The following is a 24,737-nucleotide window of genomic DNA, read 5'->3' on the forward strand; positions in this document are numbered from 1 at the left end:
CCAGGGAAGGGGCTGGAGCACCTCTGATGAAGCTGCTCTTCCAGCTCCTTTCCTCAATCCGTGGAATTAATGGATCTTTCACATGTTATTCACATCCATTATTAACTCTAAAAATCAAGGAAAATCCTCATCCTTGCCAAGTGTCCACACTCCAAGTTAATACACACAAGCAACTTATCAGTTTACTCCACTGAGACTCTTGTGAAAACCAAGCTTATCTTTTAAGTTTCACACACCACAACTTTTATCTTTCTCTACTCACATATTTGCTTTGTTTGTTAAATGATAGTTCAGGAACTTCAACCCTGTGGGTCTTTTCAGAGAGAAACACAAACGAGACCAACAAATGCTTCCAGCACTTAAAGCAAAAATAATCAGAAATGGGAATTTCACAGACTGAGCTCTCCAAGTTGCCCCCACAGAGCAGGAGGCTTATGGTCACTCTCTCAAGATGAAGTTCTGCAGTTAAAGCCACCAAATGCTTCCCACAGTTAGATAATGAGGCTTCACATATATTTCTAATAAAAGCAGCTGTCCTACTACAGATGAATATGCAAAAAAAATGGTTTTCAACAACACTTTTTATTGAAGCACTTCAAAATTATCACAATGATAGATGTTGCCTTTAACAGAATAAAACTTGTCATGTCGTAATTAAAAGGCACTAATCCTGGCACAAAGGTCTACTTACCCACCTTCCACTGTGAGGGAAATAAAAACATCAAGTATTTCACTTCTCCTTTTAAAGAGTATGTGCAAACCTGCTCCGAGTGCCATTCTGTGTTTGTCACTTGAGTGACATGCAAGAGAAAACCCCAATGTTTCACCAAGACACACTTTAACATCCAGCATCTGCAGCCTTAAAGCAACAGAGCCCTCACTGAAGGTTCATGATCTAGTGAGACAAGTTCTGCACTCACTTTTGGGGAATAAAAGCCCTGAAGCACATGAGTGTCAGGCACTCACACATCTCTTCTCCTTTAACACGACTGACTGCTTTGCTGGCCATGTCATCTTAGAAATCTAGATAAAATAACCTGATTTACACTCCCTTTTTGAATTCACACTCGAGTCAGGGTCAGTGCAAGGGCAGGGCAGTGGGGAGCAGTGCTGAGCATGCTGCTGGAGGAAGCACAAAGCAAACCATGACATGCCATTGCACAGCCACAGCAATGACAAAATGAAACCTCAGGAAAGCTAAAAGCTTGATAATCCAGCTAAGCCATACTTCAGGTTATTAGAGATCCCTGCACAACATTCCTCTAATAAACAGAGAGACTGTTTAAGGCATTTTCTTTGGCCTTTCTTCTAGCAGAAAGTGAAGATTATGCAGTTTGATATGTCAGCATCCCAAAAGGACCATCTTTCCAACCTGTTTCCATCAAGATGCAAAGAGAAAACATAAAGCAATGAGAAACTAGACTATTCCACGGATCACGAAACAGCTCCACCTTTGGGCATCATTCCTGTTGCCAAGTGGTGGGACTGAATTGCTCTGTGCAGCTGCTCAGACCCTCAGCTGTACTCGGTGACAAGGAGAATTACCCTGCACTGTAATTGCACTTAGAGAAACCACCATCCACACAAAGCTGAGAGGACATGAACACTCCAAGGAAACGTTTCACACAGCCTGGAGCTGTGAGTGCCAACACAAACATTCCTAATCCAATCATTGCTGCTCCATGATCACTTGGACTGAATAAACCCAACACCAAGGACTGAGAGTTGATGGCTGGTGTAAATCACCAGGACACCAGACAATGCCAACACACCAGGGGCTCACAAAGGTAGGACTGCTGCCTAACTTCATGTATATTCACCACCAAAAGTTCTCTCTGGCTCAACATTTGCCTTTTCACAAGATGTGCATTTCTTATTATGCCAACAGCCAAGGCCTCCATCAGAGGAGAGTCTCAGGATTATGGCTATTGATGTTAAGTACAGTAGTTCATGTCACCAAAATTCATCCCCCCAAAAGCAACTTTTGTTAGGAGAATGGGACATTTAATCAGCCTCTTTTTACTGTCCAGACTCACTACAGAGCCCAAGACATGTAATCATCATGAGATTTGATGACTAGAACAGAGCTCTAGCATCCAAACTCAGCAAACAGCACTGCTAATGCTCTACACCTCTGCTAGAACACACAAGATTTGACCTTGGCCATAACTGTGCCAGACGAGGGAGCAGTTTTTCCAGTCCAAGGCTGAAGGTGCTGAGAACAGCCTCCCTTCCCTGGAAAGACTCACCACACTTCCTGTGTCAAAGGGAAGGCAGTTGGGGAGTTAATCAAGCCCTGAAACAGGACCAGTGCAATCCTCTGCGCTGGAATCCAACAGCCACTCCGAGCTCTCCTTCCTGCCACGTGAGGAACCAAGGACATCTGGGAGAACAGTACAAGAATTAGCTGTGAAACCCAGGTGGGATTATTTTGTGAAGTAATTTTAGAGCACACACATCACAGCTGGCCCCTGTGGTTCTCCCTATTTACACAGAGAAGTAGAAACTATTACTGAAATACCACTGAAATCAAGCAAAGGGCTGTTGGCCAGTTCATACCACAGCTGATTTACTGAAGTGACTGGTTCTGGTATCAGACCAAGGTCAAAACCAGGGTGACAAAGCTTAGTGCACTAATCCTGTTCTCAGATTTGTGTCTAGAGGCATTTTGCTTTGACTGTGAACTCCAGGGAGCTGGTTTTGCATGCAGGAAACTCCCAAAGAAACACACACATGTTCTTTTACCCAACAGTTCACCAGTCCTTCCCACCAGCCAAGTTACACTGAAGGATGCTAAAAGACCTGCTCTCAGTACTAAAAACTAACCTGTTACAGTTCAGCAAGTTTGGAAGCTTACGTGGAGGCAAGCCCTGAAACAAGACATCCAATTTGTTACCATTAATTGGAAGATGATGACATACAGTCCTATAAATTATCAGTGACCTAAGAGACATTAATGCAACAAAAGCCTTTGGGAAGAACAGTCAATGAAACTCCAGATTACAATCACAGCAAAGATTTTGTTCCAGACCTCAGTCAACAAAAGCCTCACTTCCCACTGAGATAAGAATCTTTCTGCTTTAATTGGCAGTGAATGATCAGGCACTGCAAGATTTGACACTTGTGCTAGAAAAACAAAGGTTTTACTCTAGGCTTGACAAGAAAGAAGCTTGCAGACACATGCATGTCTCTCCTGAAGGCTGCCCCTACTTCTGACCCCTCAGCTGCCCAGTGCTTTTTATAAACATAAAAGAGCACTGACTTCTGCTGAGACTGCCTAGCTGAGCTTGCTCAGGTAAGCTGAGCAAACCCCAGGCCTCAAAGGCAGCTTTATGAGCATTTCAGTGGAACAGTTGAGCCACAGAACCTAAATCAGCTCAGGTATTTACCAGTCCTTCTTCCCCCACTGTCATCTCTGGGAGAGGAGACACACATCCCATCATGTATTTCCATGAGTTCGGCCACATCAACTCAAGTCAGTCAGTTAAGTGTCAATACAACCCTCAAAACATAAGTTTATTGAATAAAGCTGAAGAGCAGTAAACCAACATATGCATCCACCTAAATAAAAAAATTCACGTATTTACAAAGTTCAGTAATTGTATAAGTTGTTCACATGCAGAGAGTAATGCACAGGTTAACAATTGGTAGTGTTTGGATGCCATAAACGCTGAAAGCAGTGAAGTATATAAACACCAAACACATCAAGTTTAGCTATAGGCCAGTTAACTAAACAGTGACCTGGTCCCCCACAAAGATTCACACATTCTAGTTTAGGTTCCTTATTTTAGGCACAAGCAAGTTTGCTAAATAAAGGTAACTGTAGCAGTTCCTGGTGAACTCGGGACTACAGTAGCAAGATAATTTACCCTCTCCTCTACAGCACCAGAGTATGAATTAATTGAAATCATGCTTCAGAGAACTGAAAGGGGACAAAAAGTTAAAATGCAACTTCAGACTGAACGCAGGCAGCTTGTAGTGTCTGTGCAACAGTGCCAGAGGTGGTACAGAACAGTAAGGCCATGGCAGTCTGCATTAAAACTGGCTTGTCACAGCTGACAGGGACTAAGCAGGTTCCCAACCAAAGACTCCCACGGGATGCAAACCACATTGAGGTGAGGAATCACACACAGTGTGAGGCAACACAGGCAGGTGTACCATGGATCTGCACACACGAGTAAAGCTATGCTGACACTGCTGGGTGAGCAAACCAGTCTTAACAAGTCTGTCCCTTTAAAAAGGCTGAAGTCATTGAGAAAGTAAAGCTGCAAAAACATTGCGATCTTGAGTTTATACACACTTCCCTAAGCTGCAGGAGCTAGTCAAGAGACAGGATCATTGGCTCTCTTGTGCTTTGACACAGTAGAACGTTTCATCTGGCATCTTACAGGCTTTGCACATGGTTACATCGAAAAGCAGGCAGGTCTAGAGTTGTCACAATAGCCCAGGTATTCCATAGCACCAGGTGAAACTGTGCCCAGCCATTCCATGAGCAGGAGAGACACTAGACAATTACACAGATAGTGTGCTACAGGGCAACAACCGCCTGGATACAAGAACATCAGTAACTGGGGTCATGCAGCTGCTCACAATGCATGTTCTGGTTTCAGACAGAGACCACGAGTATCTGGAGATAGAAGAATGTATTTGAACAAAGCCTGATGTTCCTAGTAATTTGTTTTCATGCTGGAATACTCCAATTTTCGAAGGTTTACAGAACAGTCCATTCCCATCCCCCAGACAAATGTTAAACAAAAGCAACAGAACGATTTTAAAAGATGACTCTTTCCTAATTCATCATGAGAGTTTTCTTTTTCAAGTGACAGGATCTCAGCTGTAGATTAGTGATGCTGATCTATGCCTTGTGCTCCCCTCTGCAAACAGTTTCCATTTCTCTGCTTACATACACACATCACATGCATTTGTGAGATAAATCAGTATCCCACAACTCACGCTTAAATGTTTTCTAACTACTGTATGTGGCATCTTACAGAATCTTAATGCTGTCAAGCATCAGCATCTTCAAGCCACTAAACACTAGAAATAAAACACTTGCTGAAAATCATATAAAAACCTGGCCCTGAAAAACCAGAACAGAGTGTACCATCGTAGTTAACATGGTAGAGATAATTTTTTTAAAAAGCCCCCCCCACAACCCTCCCACCACAGATGGTTGTAAAATAAATATTTGTGCTGACTTTATCATGACAACTCTAGTTGTTTTGTGACAGAATAGGAATACAAGTCTTCAGCAGTGCACATGAGAAATGAACCGTGAAAAGGCAGATTCTTGATACAGGATTTTTGGGTAGTATCTCATTATGGAGGGAAGTGGACAATTGAGATTATGGCCAACTGGGACTGGAGATTCCAGGAAGACTTCAGCTTCTTCTAGATTTTGAATGCTGAATAAGCCACTGAAGCGTGATATCTACAGAGAGAGAGAAGAGATGTGTTCAAGTGTCTGTGTTTGTATAACTGGCATGGCTTTGGTACAGGAATATCCAAGCCCTTCTCTAGAGGATGGTCCAAGGCAGATCAACAGGATAATTTTTTGGAATGCTTGCTGTCTGTGCTTTGGTCCTGTAGCTGCCCAGCATCCTTCAAGTAACAAACAAAGTCACTGCTCCAGACAAAGTCACTGCTCCAGAAATCCTGGTTCCTCAGTCACCTACACCACTAGGAAAAGGACATCCCTTAATGTGATACTTCCCTATGGCTCCAATAATTTGCCTTTGAATTCCACAAGTTTTAAAGCATTTGCTGTCAATGCCAGACAGATGAACTGTTTGGCTGCAGGGATTAGCAGATTCCACAGCACAAACAGCAAGGAAAGGTGATTATTTCAAGGAAATGACTTGAGGAAAAACTTGCTGCAAGTACTTGCCATCCTCCCCAAGTGAGAAAGAGGTGAGAGCACCTGATAAAGTATAAAATCATTTAGGCCAAGCTAATGGTGAGACTGGTCAGCTATTTCCTGCAACCTAACTAAAGAAAGGAGCACATTTCACAGGGACTGACATGTTTCAGTAACTACAACCCTACAACTTTAATACCAGTCAAGCTTCCTCACTGCCATCAGGAGTTATGCTGAATTCACCCACTGCACTCACACATTTGATTCTCTGATTTCCTGAAGTCAGGAAACGTGTGTATCAGAAGTTGCAAACCTCCAGCCCATCCTCTGACAGCTCTTCATAAAGCTCAGCATTTTGGGTTAATAGTTACCTATATTATCTTTCTCTTTGCAAGAAATTGAGTAGCAGCAGATTTCTCTGTCCTGAATAGCAGCGAGGTTCCTAGGAAAGAGAGAACATTTCAGCATGAATTTCTCTTACACAGGGACTCTTACTGAGAACCTAAATGCTCCCCTTCACCTTCTCCACATAACTTGTTTCTGTACAATGTTGTTACCTCCTGTTGCTGGGTTTTCTGCTTTTAAATGCAAGCTTCCTGATTTAATAACAACCTTATGTACGTGAAATTACTGAGTTAAAAAAATGTTTCTTAGGAAGGGTTAGACTTACATCTTTTCAATTAGCTGTTTCTCATCCAAAGCATTAGGAAGGTCTCTCTTATTTCCAAGTACTAGAACCTGAAATCCAGAGAAGGAAATGGTTGCAGCTTTGCTTCAGAAAAACAACAAAAAGACAAAACCCATGAACTCCACTTTAAAGGAGTCTCACAAACAGTCTGCACTTGCCTATTAAATCTAATGGAATGAGATATTCACTATTAAACCAGATCAAAAAGGCAGCCTGACCTAGTCACAGGGAAAGAAGGGGTTCAAATAAACTGTTCTGTGCAAAGAGCAAGCACAGAAACACATCAGCTGACAAAACTGAGAATAATCCCAGCAGATTTTCATCTGAGATTCCCCAAACTTACTTTACACTTCTGTATTACACTCTGGTTAACTTTTAGACAAGAGCATCAACTCATACTGTGGAAACCTCTAAACTACTGTTTTAATTTTATTTCTTTTTTTTTGTGGGCACTGAACAAAATAAGATCACTGAAAGATGGACTGAGGTCAACAGTTAGAGTTAAGGCACTGGGGGCAGGTGTGGTTCATGCCTACGCTGACCAGTAAGGTCAGGCCCTACAATTAAGAGTTCAAGGCAGACTTCAGAGTTGCTCAAGTTATGACATTCCTCAAGCATTTAATACTGTTTAAGGTGATATTACTTACAGGGATTCCTTGTAACTGTGGTTTATCTAGAAGGTTGTGCAGCTCATTTCGAGAGGCTTCTATTTTTTCACGATCTGCAGCATCTACCATGTAGCTTTAGAGAGAATTTCAGGTTAGGTCAGTGAGACTGAGCTCTCTCAGAAACATCAGTCTTTCCTTTACACTGTCAGGTTTGAGCACATTCAACAGGGCTTTAAACAAAGCCAGGGCTTCTGAGCAAAGAATGTGGTTCTTTAAAAGAAAAAATTCTCTAAGACCAGAGTAGAAGGAAGATGCTTTGAGTTAGACAGCACTGCCACCCAGTTCAGACAGGAAGGAGTTAGTACTCCAGATGAGAAAGATAAAAGAACAACCCATCCTGAGCCCTGAACTCAGGGGTAGAACAGGTCAATCTGGCTGCAGTACAGTCTCAGAATTACAAGGAGAACTAGGGAGTGAGGCATGCTCTGTCAGGAGGCTCACAGAGAAGAGCAGCACACGGGAGGTGAGTAGGAGCTGAGGGAAGGCACTTACACAATAGCATTAACTCCTCTGCAATATCGCTCCCACATGCTCCGGAACCGCGGCTGCCCTCCTATATCCCAGATCTTGAGGCGAGGGAAAAAGACAATTTAGCCATGCACTATTTTAAACGTGTCAGGCACAGATAAGACAAGAAATCAAAACACAGTTTCTCCTTTCTCCTTAACCAGCTGCTGGACCCCTCCCATGTTAAACCAGAACTAATCCCTTGTGCAGCTGCTCGGATCTCACAGCCCACAGCAGGGGATGCAAACTAGAGCACCTTGCAGCAGCTGCAGGAACACACCTGGGGACTGAGGTCACACACTGAGGTACACAGGAAACTGTGATACATTGACTTAAAACTCTGCATCTGATGTAAGCAACCCTGATGAGTAGAAAAGCAGCATCTCTGGGCCCTAAACACTCAGATTAAAGCCAGACAGCCTTATCACAAGATTGCTTTAACTAGTCCATGAACCTGGAAATCACACACAGATTCTCATTTAAGAAACTCCATAAATAAACATAAATGTCTTCTTAAGCTACTTGACAGATTTAGCTGAGCCTCTTCAGTTTTCTATATTTGTCCCAAGGCTGGAAGCAAAACAGAGCAAGCACTTACATTTTAAACTAGAAGCTGAAGACAACAGTCAACAAAGGCAACATACCTTTATTGTAACATTACCCTTTGTAACTTTCCTCATGTTGAAGCCCACGGTAGGAATCATATCTTCACTGAACTGACCTGACTGGAAAAAAAAGAAAGTTAAATTTAGTGCTTATCTGACGCAGCTAGTTTACATAGTAAAATATCACAAGCTTTTTCTGACCATTTGCCTTCCAACTGAAGGCTTCACGGCCAAGAAGTCCTAGATATTATATCCATATGTACTGAAGTCAGTCAAGTCATTTCTTACAAGCACTGAAATAATTGTTCAAGCCTTGAGGCAGTCAGGGTGCAAAGTTACCTGGGAGAAGTGCTTTGCACAGCTTAACAGATGGACAGCCAGGACAAGGACAGGAAAAGAACCATTCACCTACTTCTGCTGGAGCCAACTCAGGATCTCCCAGTTACCTGGGAGCTAGAAATATCCAGAAGCTCTCCCTCTGATGCAAGCTACTCCACAGACAGCATTCACAGTAATAAATCACCCACTGGAGGAAGCCTCCAACCCACAGGTATGGGGTAACTCCCTGAGGAGTGTTAGAAGGCTGCAAAGTGGAAGGACCTGCCGGGTCAGCTTCCTGCCAGCCTGCAGTGTCCAGCTTGTTCAGCACTGGGAAAGGCAATGAAATGCAGCTGGACAGTATTTGAGCCTGCTTCCACCAGACATTCAGCATCACTCCAAGCTCTGGCAGAACTGCTGCAAACAGCATTGCATTAGAGAGGTTCCCCAGTGGCAGATGTTTTACTGTCTGTTACCCTTTTATCTGTAGCAGCTGGAGAGCCAAATTCCCAGGTTCCCAGCGATCTCCTGCAGCCAACCCAGGAGCCATAACAAGTGTTATCAACACCAGATTTCTGCCCTGCTCCCTCGGCTGTTTGGCACAAGGTGAATCACCACAGTGGCCATTATGAAGCTCACTACATCCATTATGTGTAATAGAACCAGACAGTCAACGAGATTGGAGAAAATTAAGGTTGATCCAAAAGCATTCAGTTGTTTAATTAGGGTGTGATATCACAGCAAAGTCTGCATCTCTCCCTGATGTTGCAGAAAGGGGCCACCCTGGGTTTAAAGCCCTTTGGGATCTCTGGAGCAAACATCACACACCCCAGTTAGGGCCCAGCTGCCACCAGCTGCAAGTACCAACTAAGTGTGGCCAGGTGGCCAAGAAGGCCAGTAGCTCCTGGTTTGTATCAGGAGCAGGGTGGCCAGCAGGGCCAGGGCTGCACAGAGGAGTTTGGATCAGGCTCCTGCAGCACTGCTCCTGAACACAGTCTAACCTTTCTAACTCAGCAAGGTGCCTGGCTGGATGCCTGTCCATCAGCTCCCCATTCCTGAAATCCCCGTGTCCGAGCTGTCCATTCCATCACGTGCAGCTCAGCAGCTGGTGGTTGGCTGTGCTTCCACAGCTGATGCAGCTCAGTTTGGCTCCTGGAGCCAGTGTTGCCTCTGAAGGGTCACTTGCCAGGTTGCTCAAGCACCACAGCATTCCTGCCTCCACATTCCTGCCTCCACAGTCACACCCCACACCCACAACTCTTCTCCAAGCTCTCCCAAGCTCTCCCTGAACCTCCATCTCTGTGCTACTGCACATTACCCCATATGCTGCCAGCTATTCCCACTCAGATACTTCCAGATCCTTCACTCGAGAGCTGTTCCTATCAATAGGAACTCCAGGAATCTCCCAGACTCTGTTCCCTCTGCTGTGTTGTATTTCCAGCAGATATCTGGGAAGTTGAAGTGTCCTATGACAACAAGGCCTAGTGATTGTGAGACTTCTCCCAGCTGCTTAAGGAGTATTTTGGTGCCTTTTCTTCCTGGGTGGGGTGGTTTAGAACAGATTCCCACCAGGACATCTGCCTTGTTGGCCTTCTCCCCGATTCTTACCCATAAACAACCTTATCATGACCATCATCAAGCTCTACACAGTGCAAACACTCCTGACACACAAGCCTATCCCAAAGCCTCTCCTTTCCTGCCCATCCCTCTGCAGGGTTTATAGCCCTCCACTGCCATCCCATTAATTACAGCATGTTCAGTATCAAGTTCTCTCACTGCTCTTTTAGGATACAAATTCCTTCAGAGTGGATCAGCACCTCATTTACCACGTGTTTAATGTAACATTGCAGAAATTACTGTGACCCACCACAAGAAAGCTTTTACAGAATATTCTGGAAAGCTGCTGCACCTTATATTCCTTCCCAAGTACTCCCTACCCACGCTGCACATCCCAAAACTTGTTCTGACTTGCTTAAAACCTCCACTGCAGAGTCCTCAGTTACACTTGAGTTTCACTGTCTGTTCTCTGCTTTGCAGAGGGACAATCCAGCACTGCCATGAGCACACTGATCAACTTGGCCCTTCTCTTCGAAGGCCTCCCTCTGATGGGTGGGTGTTCCTCTGCTCACAGGCACTGTACCCAAAGAAAGCTACTGGCAGTCACCTTCTCTTTTCAGACAGGTCAAAAATTGGTTAAAATGATTGTAGAGGATTTAGCAAGCAGGCAGTGATCTCCTTTGATGGATTCTGCTACTGCATTCAGCTGGCTTGGCCCAGAAACAGTTCTCTAAACCCAGAATTTAGGGAGCTTTTGTTTACTACCTCTACAGAAGAAAAAAGCCAGGAATTCAGCTGCAACTTAGAGTATTCATATGCAAAAAGCTACTCACACAGCATAACCAAAGGAATATGCCTTTATTGGTAGGCAGTTTTGCTTGAATCACTTCCCTCCTAGAGCAGATTACTCAGCCCTATCACCGTGTGCTCACAATATGATGCTTTCTCCTTCTAAAACAGGCACCAGCTTTAAAACACATTTGATATGCACAGCAGTACTTTCAATTCCTATCACAAAGCCTTTGGCTGCTGTCACACACAGCAGCACTGCCCAAGAGTGGTGCTGAGGAACCCAGAGGTGCCTTGTTTTCAGCACTTGTGCCCGTCCCACCAGGCAGACACTGCACTCCCTGCAGGGCTCCTGGCAGAGCAGCCCCGTGTCCCACCAGTGATTATGAATGAAGCCCAAGCTCCAAGGTCACACGGACCATACAGAGCTAACACAAACTGAAGGTCAGCAAACAAACTTAACTCCAGCCCCTGTGTGGGAGATAAGGAACAGGGAGACTAAACAGACTGAATTTCAGAGGCCTCATGCAGAAGGAACCCATGGGACTGATCCTTGAGCCTCCTGGTTTAAGAGATGCTCCCTTTTGGATACTCAAAGCTCCTGGAGAACCTAAACGTGATTTTAGTGCAACATGAACCCATTTATGTGGATGAGTACTTCTGCTGGATAAGGATTATTCAGAGCAGCAAAACTGCTTCCAGACTGAACTAAGTCCCTGCACTGTACTCCATAAAACAGTTTGGATTCAGCTCACCTTGTATCCAGTACCAGCACTAATCCCCACAGACACCACAGCAGTACCAGCTACAGGGACAGTTCATTTCCCAGAGGAAAACTTGGGACAAGAGTTTAACTTGCCATCACCTGACATTTCAGCAGTGTAAAAGGGTGCAAGTTTAGTCTCTTTTGATACTTTGTTCATATTACAACATGCTGCTTACTAAACCTACTATTTCCAGTTGTCTTGAGTCAAAAAAACCAAAACAAACAAAACCACGCTCTGGCTACTTCATCTGCCTCCCCACAGCCATAAAACTCAATTTCCAGGGAGCTACAGAATGACAGAGTGGTTTGGGTCAGAAGGAACCTTTAAAACCATCCTCTTCCACTCCCTGCCATGAGCAGGGACACCTTCCACTAGACCAGGATGCTCCGAGCCCTGTCCAGCCTGGCCTTGTCACCCAGACTGTCAGCACCAAGCCCCCTAAGCAGCTTGATTTTGATTCCACAGCCTGCACAAGGACATTCTTTCTATCATCAGAAAAGGTCAGGGTAGCCTTTAGTTTGCATCTCATAAAGCTGATGTGATTCATGACTGTTATAGGACCAATTTCTTCATATAGGCATTGTTACTACACAGCAGAGATTGTTCTGTCTTTACTCATATTACTTTTCATCCAGCTAGAAGAGATCACAAACAAGCTTAACCAACTAGGAGATAACATCAGTGGAGTATGGATTCCAGCCAGGACACTCCCAATCCACCTGAACCAGCATATTACATTAAACCCTGCTGTTCATCCCTAAATTTCTCCTTTTTTCACACTAAGAAAAAAACGCCACATCTCTCAGAAATCTCCTCTTTAAAAAATAATTCTAAAAACAGTGTAATTTTAGCATATCAAGCTACCCCTACACTAAGCCTCCTCTGCAACACTCATAGCCTCCACCAAGCAGTGCATCATAGATGGACAAATCAACTGTCTGTAGTCCAGTTTCCTTCTGGAAATACTTCAGTGTTCCAGCTACTTGTGACCAGTTCAGAAGCCTGACCTCTAGTTTAGAAGTTTCAATCCCTGTGATCTCACAGTCCCTTGAAAAGCTTCACAACAGCACCTCCATGAATGATTGCTGCAGAAAGCAAAACAACAGTACATGACAGGAAAAGGCATTTTTAATTCCCCGACCCTATTCCATGGAATATTTAAAAGGACATGGACCTTTTAGTTACCTATCATGTAACTACCATAAAAAAGGCATATTTCTCTCTAGAAGTCATTCATGTAAGAGCTCATTTCATGCCTCTGACAGTCCCAAAAACATCTTTATCGAGGTGTTACTACTTAGAGCTCTTCCATTTCTCACAGAATGCTCTGCAGGAACTCAGGACCACAATGGGAAAAGTAGATTCCAATTTCAGTCACCTGTTTCAGCCCACTTGGGGGTACAGCAAGCAGGACCTCAAAGACAGAGCATGAGTCATCTCCTGGTAGCTTTATTAGCTAATGAAGTGATGCAATGCATTTCAAGAGACTTCTGCCATTAAGAAACACAACACTTCAAAGTGTATCACCCTTCTCCCCTACCTACTCTGTGTATGAAGTGACAACACATGGGATTTATGGCCTACCTGAGTGTATCAGAAGGCACTAAAACAGCAGTGGAATTCTCTAGAACAACCTTTTTCCATACTTTGCCAATGTGGCTTCTTTAAGTCAAAGTTACTTATAATACTCATGAGGCCAGAGGGAAGTCACAGCTCCCAGCTGGCCAAAGGAACCTTTTATTGAGAGGTGCTTCAGGAATTGCCTCTCTCTAGAAACCAAGGCCTCAGTCCAAGGTGTGTTGGATATTCCAAAGTTAAAAAAGAAACCACACTAATTCAGGCTCTGACACAAATCCTACAAAGGGACCTTATTTACCCTGTCACCACAAACAGGCTGAGTTTGGCTCTTAAGCCTAACAACTGTATGGGAGGATCAGACTAATGAGCTTCAGTCTTCCCGTGCCAAACACCTGGATCGAGGAACAACCTACCAGGCTTCAAGCAAAACTTCTAAAAAAAGCCAGGAGATGCCACTCTTCCATGAAATACCCCTTTGAAAGGGAACAAGTGCCCCATTCTCCAGCAGCACATGCTGCCCAGGCCGGGAGCAGAGTCAGTTTACTTGAGTCATGTTTCAGTTGCGTCACGGGCCGAGGAGGAGCTGGGGCCCCTCCGTGCCTCCCCACACCAGCATGGCCAGCACTCCCAGCTCCACAGCCAGGCTGCAGAAAGGCTGGAACACCCACGAGCTGCAGACATGCAAACAGCACCAGAGACTGCAGCCTCTGTAAATAATGGGCATTTCCAGCGCTCGGATAAGGAGCCGACAATTCCAGAGGCGATCCCAGGATGACAGGCAGTTTCTCCAAATAAGAGCCACAGGCCTTCCACATTAGGGAAATTAGGACCAGGAAGAAATGATATCCTCCCTTGTGAGCAAGTTTACTCACGCACATGGAAAACTTAGGCTTAATATCTAATTAGAGACAGTGACTAATGTGGAGCCTCAGCAAAGCAGAAACTGCATTAGCCACATCCAGCTATAACGAGATTGCACTGCTAAGGCTGGGTTTTAAACCTTCCTGTCAAACTGATCCCAGAATGGTTTGGGTTGGAAGGGACCTTCAAGCCCATCTACTTCAAGCCCCCTGCCATGGGCAGAAGCACCTTCACTAGACCAGGTCTAAGCTCCAACCTGGCCTTGGACACTTCCAGGGATGGGGCAGCCACAGCTTCTCTGGGCAACTGTGCCAGGGCCTCACCACCCTCACAGGGAAGGATTTATCCTTAATATCTAATCCAACTTCCCCATCTCTCAGTTCAAAGCCATTCCCCCTTGTCCTATCACTCCACGCCCTTGTTTGGTCTGATTACAAACCAAGTGCTTGTTTACACTGAAGGAATAAATATGGTCCAAACCCAGTACCAATCTAGAAGATTATTCTAGAACTGGACTGTCTGCCTCTCATGCAGCAGTCAGGCCTCCCACTTCAGCAGCAGTCAGGCCTTGCATCAAGCTTCCTTGGTTGAGTTTCCCTCTAGTTCCATATGCCTCACTTGATGGACAGAGATTACATTAGAGATTTATATAGGATTAAACTCACTATTGTCGAGACTGGTAACAGCCCTATTAGACAGAACACAACCTTCTAAGCCATACCAAGTTCCTGATGTGCAATCCAGCTTTTAGAGGTATCCTACAGGACATCTTGCTGTGTCATTCCTTTCATTTTAGTTTTAAGGAATCCCAACAGCCTCATCCATCCAGACCATTAACAGGCCTGCAGAGAGCACTTATTCTTTTCGCACGCTCGTTCCCAAATGCAGACTCTGAACTAAAGTCAGTCAGGGAAGCAACTACCAAGTTATCTCTGCATGCCATGGGCAGCAGTACTTCTCTAAAAAGCAACATTGCACTGATGACTGAAGCTTATGCTATTATTTTTTTTAAATCAGTAATAAAACCCTGAGCAAGTCCCCTCTCTCTGTTTTTTGTAAAGAGTTCATAGATGTCCTAATTAAAAGCTTCAGAAACGCAAGTTGCTGCTTCCAAACCAAGCCAGCCAACGAGGCTGTGTCAGCACACACAACAGCTTCCCTATTTCACTGGGTTTTGCAAGGCTCTTTGAATGACAGTCAGATAAATGTCTGGGTGTGATCCTAACACATGGCTGAAACCTTGCAAAATTCAACCCCCGGCAAAGGAAGCTGGAAACTGATGTCAGCTTTACTTAGGAAAACTTCTACCACTTGAGACAACTCAGATGGACTAAACTGATGTGCAGCACTGCTGCAATTCTGAACTGCTCCACATATCTGCATAGCTTCACATGTAACTCCCTGAACGTGTGCTGCTGGCACTACAGAGAGGCAAAGCAGTTCTTTGTCAAGTACCATCACCATGAGGACTCCAGCAGACAAAAAACCTGCAGGGTAACCTCAGAGCCCCAAGCTGCAGGAACACTCCGAGCAGCATCAGCTCAGCAGCCAAAGACCGAGGTTGTTCAACAATTTCAGAGCTCCATGTTTAGAAATCAAAGCCCAGAAGTAGTGGCAGTGTGTGAAAGAACAGGCTTCTGGCACTCTTGGGTTAGTTCAGCAACTTTCACATAAAAACTAGTCAGAGAAAAGTGACCTTTGATGGGGGCAGACCCATTTCCCATGATTATCAAGGAGCCCACTGAGCACTCACACCTGAGCTACACAAGACCTTGGTTACGTTTTGCCAGGGTATCCATCGGTGTACAAGGATGAATTTATTCAAGAGAATAGAAGTCCTTTTCCTATCCAGCAACTCACTCACCTGACACTTAAGTAAATACATTCATACAAATATTCCATAGTGTTATGGAGACAGCCTCAAAAAACCCTGAAAGACAAGCTGAAGGTCTGCTCCCTGGAAGGCTGGAGACATCAGCTCTCATTCCAGGGGCTCGGGACTCAGATCCCTCATGCTCCCTGCAAACCCAAAAGGCACCTCAGCTTCCCATTCCAGTCTCCCTACAAGGGCTCCCAAACTTGTCTCCTGGAATGTTCTCCATCACATATATCCACAGAGCAGGACGCTGGTGGAGCCAACTAAGCCATTTAGGTAAAGCTACTCTTTATCTCATTCAACAATGGAAAGCTTCGTGTAGGAGGAGTTCCACACCCTTCCTTCACTTGCTCCAGGCACACCACCAGATCAGCAGGCCCCAGTGCAGCACTTTGCTGCTCTCAGGTTTGTTAGTTGTACTTCTGAAGCAAGATGTACCTTGAGAGAAAGGAGATTATTTGATACAGGCTACAGCAATCGGAATAAGCAAACAACTGAGAGGAGAACCGTGAGTAGGTGACACCTCCAACCATTCAGGCCCACTGACACAGTCGAAGGGAGGAAGCAGCTGAGGACACACAATGTTATCTCCACATTCGCTAAGCCCAGCCACACCGACACACGGCTGTAGGGCCGTGCCCTGGTGTGGGATCCGTGTCCCATCAGCACGCGAAGGTTCCCGGAGGCACAGCGGCTCCCGGGGCTCCCATCCCACCCAGCGGGGCACGCCCGCTGCCCCCCGCTCCATCCCGGGGCTCCGGGCCGGGATCAGCCCCTCCCGCCGCCCGCTCACCGCGATGACGTTCACGAAGGTGGTCTTGCCCGAGTACTGCAGCCCCACCAGCGTCAGCTCCATCTCCTCCTTCCAGAAGAGGGAGCGGAACCAGTCCAGCAGCCGGGACAGCAGCGCCAGCATCGTTGGCGGCGGGCGGGCGGGCCGGGGCGCTGCGGGCCGGGCCGGGGCGCTGCGGGCTGGGCCGGGCGCTGGGCTGCGGCGGTCCGGGCTGTGCCGTGCGGAGCTGTGCGGTGCCGGTTCCGGCTGTTGCCGTGCGGGGCTGTGCGGTGCCGGTCCGGGCTGTGCGTGCCCGTGCCGTGCCGTGCCCCGTGCCGCGCCCGGGCCGGTCCGGCGACACCCGCGCTCGCCCCGGCTCCCCCCGCCGTCACGTGACGCGCGGTCACCGGCACGGGCCCGCGCGCCGCCGGCCCCGCCCCGCCCCGCAGCGCCCCTGCGGCCCGCGCCACGGGAGGACCGCGGGGGCGGGGCCGGCCATGGCGGCCGTGAGGGAGGCGGTACTGCGGCCGCCTCAGCACCGCATCGGGCGGGCGTGCCAGGGTGTCCGTCCGCACCCCGCGGAATCACAGCATCACTGAGGTCGGAAAAGACCTCTGAGATTACCAGTGACCGAACACCACCTTGTCAACCAGACCATGGCACTAAGTGCCATGTCCACTCTTTCCCTGAACACCTCTAGGGGTGGTGATTCCACCACCTCCCAGTCCATTCCAGTGTCTAATCACCCTTTGTGTGAGGAAATTCTTCTTGAGGTCCAACCTGAACCTCCCGTGTGCAACTTAAGACAATGATCTCTCGTCCTCAGCCCACCATCATGGACAGGTGTGGGTGAAGGGGTGTGAACTCACACCCCACACCATCACAGCATCATTAATGTTGGAAAAGACTTCCAAGACCACCGAGTCCACCCTGTGCCCGATCCCCACCTTGTCCCCCAGCCCAGAGCACGGAGTGCCACGTCCAGTCCTTCCTTGGGCACCTCCGGGGACGGTGACTCCACCACCTCCCTGCGCAGACCCTTCCAGTGTCTAATCACCCTTTCTGTGAAGAAATTCCTCCTGATGTCCGCCCCAAACCTGCCCAGACTGTGTCCTCCATGGTGGGTGGGTGAAGGGTGTGTCTGATGACACCCTCAGCCCCACCATCACGGCGGGTGCTGTGAGGGGGAGTCTCGTCCCCTCAGGGCTGCTCCAATTCAGAGCCGCCCGCAAGCCCAATCCTGTCTTGCAGAGGACTAGGGATTAAAAAACATCAACCATAATATTTCCAGTTATTTGCTGAGTGTTTTTAAAGCAAGTACAATACAAAACTTTTTGTGTGCTCATAGAACTGCCAGAACTGAAGGGAAAGCCCATTTAACCTCGTTATTCCCAGTTATTCTCACATAACTAGATGTTCTCTAGAAGTTCCTACCAGGAATCCGTGCATTTTGCATGGACCTTTTTGGGTGATTTTCCAAGGATCCTGCTGCTGCACTGGTCAGGTCACTGTAACTGGTTAATTCCCAGCCACATTATGCCCAAATTTACAAATCATGCTGCTCCAGCTCTCTGGGGAGTTACACAGTGGTTTGTGCAGTGAGGGGCCAGGCAGGAGGGACACAAGCTGAGCAAATGGAGGTGGAGCTGAAAAAACATCATGAGAAGTCTACAGGATACCCAAAGAATATTTTCCATTCACTTGAAGCACAGGCTTTTTCTTCGGGATTTCTTATCATGTTGCAGTAAAACTTCCATTACTCAAATTAAGAGCTATGAATGGATATTAAACAGGATTTTTTTTATTGCCAGTGGGTTGGAAAACAGCTATTGTTCTGCACTGGTTCTCAAATTATTTTACAAATATTAAAGAGCTAAGATAATGCGTGAAGAATGGAGTGGGCTACCTGGATATGTACATCCCAGCTCCAAGGGGGGTGGGAGAAGAAAGTTAAATAGTTTTATGGAGGCTGAATAATGAAGAGAGAGGGGCCAAGCAGCTCAGATGGTGCAGAAAAACACCCAGGGAGGCACTAGCATCAGCACCTGGGAATTTTGGGTTGTTTAGTATTACTTACATTTGCAAAAACCAGCAAATACAGCACCAGGTATAACCCAGAGCCAGCTGATAATAGGCCTTTCCCTTTCTTTTTTCCAGAGGAATGCTACAACTTTGCTATCCTAGCCCCTGGCTAACAAAAATCACACACAGGAACTGCTTTTAAAGACAGGCAGACTTTAAAATAGATATTTTGAAGATATTATGATATTATTTATTTATATGAGAAATTATATATTTATTTATCTGATAATATTATTTATTTTATCTTTAGAGTATAAATTTTAAAGGTATTATGTATGCAGCTGGCAGACACCTTTCTACTCCAGGATGGAGGGAGAGCAGCAGCACCTGCAGCTGATGAATTTGGGGAAGCCAAGCACAGTGTGCACACCCCTCCCGAGGTTCCATGCTGTTTCTGGGACACTTGCAAAGGCTTCTCCTTCTCCATCGCTGCCAGAAGGAAATCGTCTAAATGACACAGAAAAAAAGGTTATTTCTCTGAGCCAGAAAAATGGGTGATATAAATTTCCTCTTCAGTGAAACAGGCGTAAAAAAGCAACTAGAGTGGGATGGGTATAAGAACACCAGGACTGCACACTGGGGCATGACAGTCTGGAGGATGTGGATCCGCATCCCGAGGATCCCCAGTGCCCAGACTGGCCCTGGATCCCCCTGGCAGCTCCCTGGCCTTGGGAGAGCTGCACTAATTGGTTCTCCCTGCAGGGCCTTAGGCGGGAGGAATGGCAAGTGCTGCACACAGAAAATAAAGCCCGTTCCCACCCCTCTCCGGCTGACAGCATGCGGGGAAGGCGCTGCCTTCAAATGCCATGGCTCTGCCCCGCTGAAATTAGAAATTCCTAGCTTCCCAGTGGCAGGGAAGGCGGCTGTGCATGTGCTTTTCCACCCCAAAGCATGGCTTTCCTTTGTATCCATAAAAAGCCAACTAATATACTCCTTCCAATTAAGCTGTGATATGAACTGCACTTTGAAAGTTCTTAATCCATTCTCTGGTTCATTAACTCGGAAAATTTCATCCCCATGGTTAGCCCTATCAGAGAGGATGGAATGCCTGGCACCAATTAGTTCTAATAACGAGCTAAATTGTGCACAGATTTCGGAGTCTGTCATTAATATGAGAAAATGGGACAGCTCCTCTCAGAATAGAGGATCTTACTGGACGTTCCTTTAATTTGTCTTTGGCGAACAACTCCTCCTGCAGACAAAGGAACTAATTGATTTGATGAGTTACAGACGCCTGCTGGGTGGCACCTCCCCTGCTGCCGAGCAAGGAGCCGCAGCCAAAAAATAGTGTCAACATTACTCTGAGATGTTGCTCTCCTGCTTGCTCACGTTCCGCTGCTTTAAGGAGTGTCCTGTTTGTGCCGCCAGTTTGCTCAGACACTGATTTTCTTTCAGGGGTTGAACTGGAAATTTGTAAAATAAAGAGACTGTGGTGCCTCCCAGGCCAGGAGGCTCCCTTGTCACGAGGGAGAAGCTCTTGGATTTGGGGAAGCTGAGGAGCTGTGAGGACAAACCGGAGCCTTCCTGGGGGCTGTTTCTAGCTCCTCTTTTTCAAGGCCCACTTAAAATATTCTCAAAAGAAACAAAGGTAGATGATAGTGGTTGTGAGATACGTGCCATCCTTCTCTTACAAACACATAAAGGAAAGGGTAAAAGATTAGTGGTCACTTCTGAAGAGATGGACATTAAATAACTGATGGTTCCTAAACCTACCACAGCCTGTAGCACAGTGTCTTCACGTCATTTTACTCAGGATTTTTGGTACTGCCACAGTTTAATACTCACTAAATAACCTGAAGAAGCAAAGGAAGGATTTCACCATGTCTTCTTCATTGCTCTCCTGAAAAAATAAAAGTGTCTGTTGTGCTGTTAGTGCTTGAGCTAAACCAGAAATATCCCTTTGCCACTAAGAAGGAGACATGCCATGAAAACTAAAAGATAACTTATTTCCTCAGAGATGTTTGCATGCTGCCAGCATGCCCTAAAGTCCTGCCTCTTTTCTGCAGCCCAGGACAGCACCAAGTCTTTACCACAGTGGAGAGCAGAGGCAGAGAAGGGGAGAGAGGTGTCAGTGAGGGCAGCCCAGCCCTGCTTCCCCAGGGATGTGAGGCAGGCAGCAGCGTGACTCCTGATGTGAGCACACAGATCTCATTTCCCGGTGTCATGGGATCACGGGGTGACAGAACGGTTTGGGTGTAAGTCAGAGGGGTGCCTGCTTGAACCCTGGGTTTCCATATCTCTAAGAGTGCTGCCTGCAGGTGAACCCAGGTGAAAATCCTCATCTCGTGCCACTGAGGCGACCTGGTGTCAGGTTCCTCGGGAGGCATCGCCTTTCATGCACCTCCTTTACCTTCGAGCAGTGTAGCAGCCTGGAAACGTGGCAGCTCCTCAGTTGGCAAGCTGTGGATTGTCTGTCACTGCCAGGGAAAATATAAATGATCGCAGGCACTTTAGCATTTCGATTTCCTAGATGCTGGCAGACACTCCGCAGCGTGAGCTGCTGCATGCAAGTGATGACCTTCAGGAATGCTGGCGTCTCCCAGTGGCGAAGCAGCAGGAGCATGAATCAGCAGAAGGGAGCAGGGAAAAAAAAAAAAGATGGTTAAAAAGGAGCCTGCTGTTTGCAGTAAGTTTAAAAAAATTTCCTCCTGGTCCTCCAGTCAGATTTATTAGCAGCGACCTTGGCACTTGCAGAGCCCCCTGCGCAAAAGCCAGGCCCATGCTTGCAGATTTATTGCACAGTCGGGGCCTTCGCCAGCCCAGTCACCGCATTTCACCCCTGCTGTAATTTAGATTTTAAATCCAAAAGGAAACAAACCCATTCTTCCAGCCTAAGCACAAACAGCCTCCAAGTGAGGCTCTGAAAGACGAGCACAGAGCCCGAGGCTGTGCGCAGGCACCTGTAGGACCAGAGGAAGCAGCACCGCAGGGGAATCCAGAGCAGGGACTTCTCAGGAGTCCTTGGTTAGGCTGAGCCATGAGCCACCCACCCAGGGAGCAGGTGAGGGGCGAGGAGAGGCATTTTCTCCAGCCTCTGGTTTGAAGCAGAGCTCCCTACGAGCTGTTTGGCAAGAACCAGACAGCGCTGCAGCCCCTTCCTGGCAAATGCCACTGCCCATGGTTGCCATAAGTATTTCAGTCTCTCCAGTGTGTTTTGCACCTCATGCCCGTCAGCTGTGGCCCCTGGGCACCACCTGGGCTACAAAGCCTCTCTGAACCCAGTGTCGAAGCACTGCCTTTGTCTGTGCAATTCTGTTTAGTAACAGTCACGATTCTCTGCCAGCTGTGAGACCCTGCCACATCGTCAGGACCTGCCTGACCACACTGTCAGGTGCTGCCCCTGCCCCACTCGCCCATTCCCGTGATGGGGAGTAGGATTGTGCCTGGCACAAATGTGACATGGTCCCAATTTCTGCTCGGGGTCTGGCTGTCCCCAGCAAGAGCCCTCTCAGCACAGCCAGCAGCAGATGAACCCCCAGTACAGCCCAGGCTGGCTGCCGCGATGTCCCTTCTGGGCCCTGGGGACCCTCGGGCCTCACGTGTGTTCTCTGCACATTTATTCCCGCTTTTTCTCCCCGGCCAGCGGGTGCTCTGCTGCCTTTGCTTGGATTTTCCAGCAGAGGGGGATGCAGCCTCACCGAAACCGTCCTCCTTGCCCAAAGCCTTCGAAGATGCCTTCACCTTCATCCTCAGTCAGGACCTCCCCTGACCTGGCAGTGCCCGCACCCACAGCCCAACCCTCCCCGGGCACGTGGGCACCGCGGGGTCCAGTAAATCTTGCTTTGAATTGCACAGAATAAATCCAAATCAAGGGATTTGATCAGTGCTGAGCTGTTCAAGAGACACGAACGAACACGAAGAGCAATGCCATGTCCCACATCAGCCCCAGCCTGCCCGGTGGGACCATCTTTGGGGCTTTGTCCCCAGTGTTGTCACAGACAAGGGGGAGAGAACTGCGTGGCCCTTTGAAATGAGGGGGGGGAGAGAGAGGGCTGCAGACCAGGTGCTGTGAAGTGAAGCACAGGGAGGTGAGAGTTTTCGCTCAGGTATCACTGATGCCCACGCTCCTGCCTTGTGGGGAGGGAGCATCCAACTTGCTCCAGGTGTGAGGGGCAAGTCCCAGGTGATGCTTTTGCCTTTAGTGGAGGAAGAAGCAACACATCTACAGGTACAAACAGCCTCCCATGAGCCCAGTCAGTTGAGCTGCACTGATTTACCAGCCAAATACTCGACTTGTTGTCTCAGCACTTGGTAGGAGTCCTGAACCGAGCAGGGGGAACTTCATGTATGTTGATGCTGAAACCACTTCTTGCTCAGGAGCAGCAGGGAGCACCCAGCCCACTCTGCACTCTCTCTTGCACTGGATTTTGGGTGCTCTGGTGTCTGTATTTTCCTTTGTCATCTCCTCTGGAAGTCATGTTCCATTTCACAGAGCAGGGCTGTCTCAGGGAGCTGGGCACCTCGCATGCTGTCATGTCAGAGAGCTGCACTTCAAGGCTATTTCCTATCAAAAGCTCCTTCTTCCAGCCACTCAGTTATTTTCTCTTTGGCTAAATCATCTGAAAATAGTCTGCAGCCATCCTAGTTCTTCCTGCTTTGTATGCATGAGCAGGAAAGAGAATTTAGGATTTTGCTGTAATGCCATACACAAAAGCCTGCTGGAGTGCATCACTTTGATTAGCTCTTATTCTACAACCAAGAAAACAGAAAAGAATAAAAATAAGGGAGAGCCCAGCATGTGGCTGCTGTGTCTTGCTGCTTCAAGGCTGCTCGAAAAATCTGCCTGGTTGCTCAGGGCCCTCATCAGTGGCATATTTGTGCATATTCCAATAATTGGTTGGTTTTTATCCTCTTAATAATGAGAGAAAGAAGGGCAGGAACACTGTCATGATTTGCTCGCTAGCGCATCCCAAAACTTTGACTCTGGCAATAAACCAGCCCCGTGCCTGACCCCAAGGCCTCCCCTTTGCTCCGTCACTTACTGCAGGCAGGTGACCCCTCTGACACCTCAGCACTCCACAGAGGGCACAGCAAAGCTTCCCAACCGCAAACAAGGCATCCCAGCTTGTGGAAGTCCAGGATGGAAAAATGTGATTTAGATCTGGGAATTAAATTAGCAAAGGGGATGAAAAAGAAGAAAAATACCTCACATCCAAGCACACATCTCTGGCAGAATTCATGGCTGGAAAAAAGTGTTGGGCTGTGAATTTTGCAGACAGCTCTGATGTATGATGGAATGGACCGAACTCCTCATTCTAAACTGCCTGAACTTTGAGGATTTGATGCAGATCCAGATTTTATATTTCCATTGGGGCCTTTCTCATTAAAACCAGAAGTAGAAGGATCTCGTTTCCCTGCAGAGGCTGTACCAGATATTAACCTGTCCCCTCTTCCTCTGTGCACTGGCCCCCTCCTCTTTATCCTCTCAGTTTTTGTTGAGTCTTTGTCACAAGGCACTGACAAACCAAGTGGTCCTGGTTCTCAGACACAGAGCACTGCAGTTCTGAAAAACTGGGCTACAGAATTCAGTGCAAGTCTCTGCATATGGATTTTTTAAATAAACCCAATCCAAATAAAGCTCATCCGAAGCTGTGGGCATTCAAATCATGTCTAAAAACACAAGAACAGAGCAGAGACAGAATGTGACCGATGCTTCCCTGCTTCCCACCCAGCCAGGCGAGCACCAGTCATGAGACTCACACAGCTTAAATCCCACTGTTACACTTTCCCACCAGACAAATCCTACTTTATTAAACCAAAGTGCAAGGGAATTAGCAAAACCGCCTGTTTCCTTCACACTATAGTATATATA

General features: G+C 47.1%; 1 protein-coding gene and 1 long non-coding RNA gene across 2 annotated transcripts; both read right to left on the reverse strand.

Annotated features, from left to right (window-relative positions):
* Positions 1 to 566: 566 nt before the first annotated feature.
* Positions 567 to 17,072, reverse strand: ARL8B (ADP ribosylation factor like GTPase 8B). The gene is made up of 7 exons (XM_018068775.2): positions 16,865 to 17,072; positions 8,365 to 8,445; positions 7,706 to 7,779; positions 7,193 to 7,286; positions 6,528 to 6,595; positions 6,229 to 6,299; positions 567 to 5,431 (listed from the first exon to the last, which is right to left on the reverse strand). Exons 1-7 carry the CDS (start codon positions 16,985 to 16,987, stop codon positions 5,382 to 5,384), a joined length of 561 nt encoding a protein of 186 aa, XP_017924264.2. The 5' UTR covers positions 16,988 to 17,072; the 3' UTR covers positions 567 to 5,381.
* A 2,105-nt stretch (positions 17,073 to 19,177) lies between these two features.
* Positions 19,178 to 24,103, reverse strand: LOC108638949. Its single transcript, XR_001920177.1, has 3 exons — positions 21,276 to 24,103; positions 20,639 to 20,765; positions 19,178 to 19,372 (listed from the first exon to the last, which is right to left on the reverse strand). It is a non-coding gene; the product is annotated as an uncharacterized LOC108638949 (long non-coding RNA).
* Positions 24,104 to 24,737: the final 634 nt, after the last annotated feature.

The sequence above is a fragment of the Manacus vitellinus genome, unplaced genomic scaffold (assembly GCF_001715985.3).
Source record: "Manacus vitellinus isolate BGI_N305 unplaced genomic scaffold, ASM171598v3 scaffold_14_pilon, whole genome shotgun sequence".
Lineage (NCBI taxonomy): Eukaryota > Metazoa > Chordata > Aves > Passeriformes > Pipridae > Manacus > Manacus vitellinus.

What these genes read in the sequence shown, in the direction of transcription:
- ARL8B (XM_018068775.2), bottom strand. Translation starts at nt 16,987, where the DNA reads ATGCTGGCGCTGCTGTCCCGGCTGCTGGACTGGTTCCGCTCCCTCTTC. An exon ending in CCTTCGTGAACGTCATCGCG is followed by an intron (nt 8,446 to 16,864) that starts GTGAGCGGGCGG and finishes TTTTTTTTCCAG; the next exon opens with TCAGGTCAGTTCAGTGAAGA. An exon ending in CAAAGAGAAAGATAATATAG is followed by an intron (nt 5,432 to 6,228) that starts GTAACTATTAAC and finishes CTCTCTCTGTAG; the next exon opens with ATATCACGCTTCAGTGGCTT.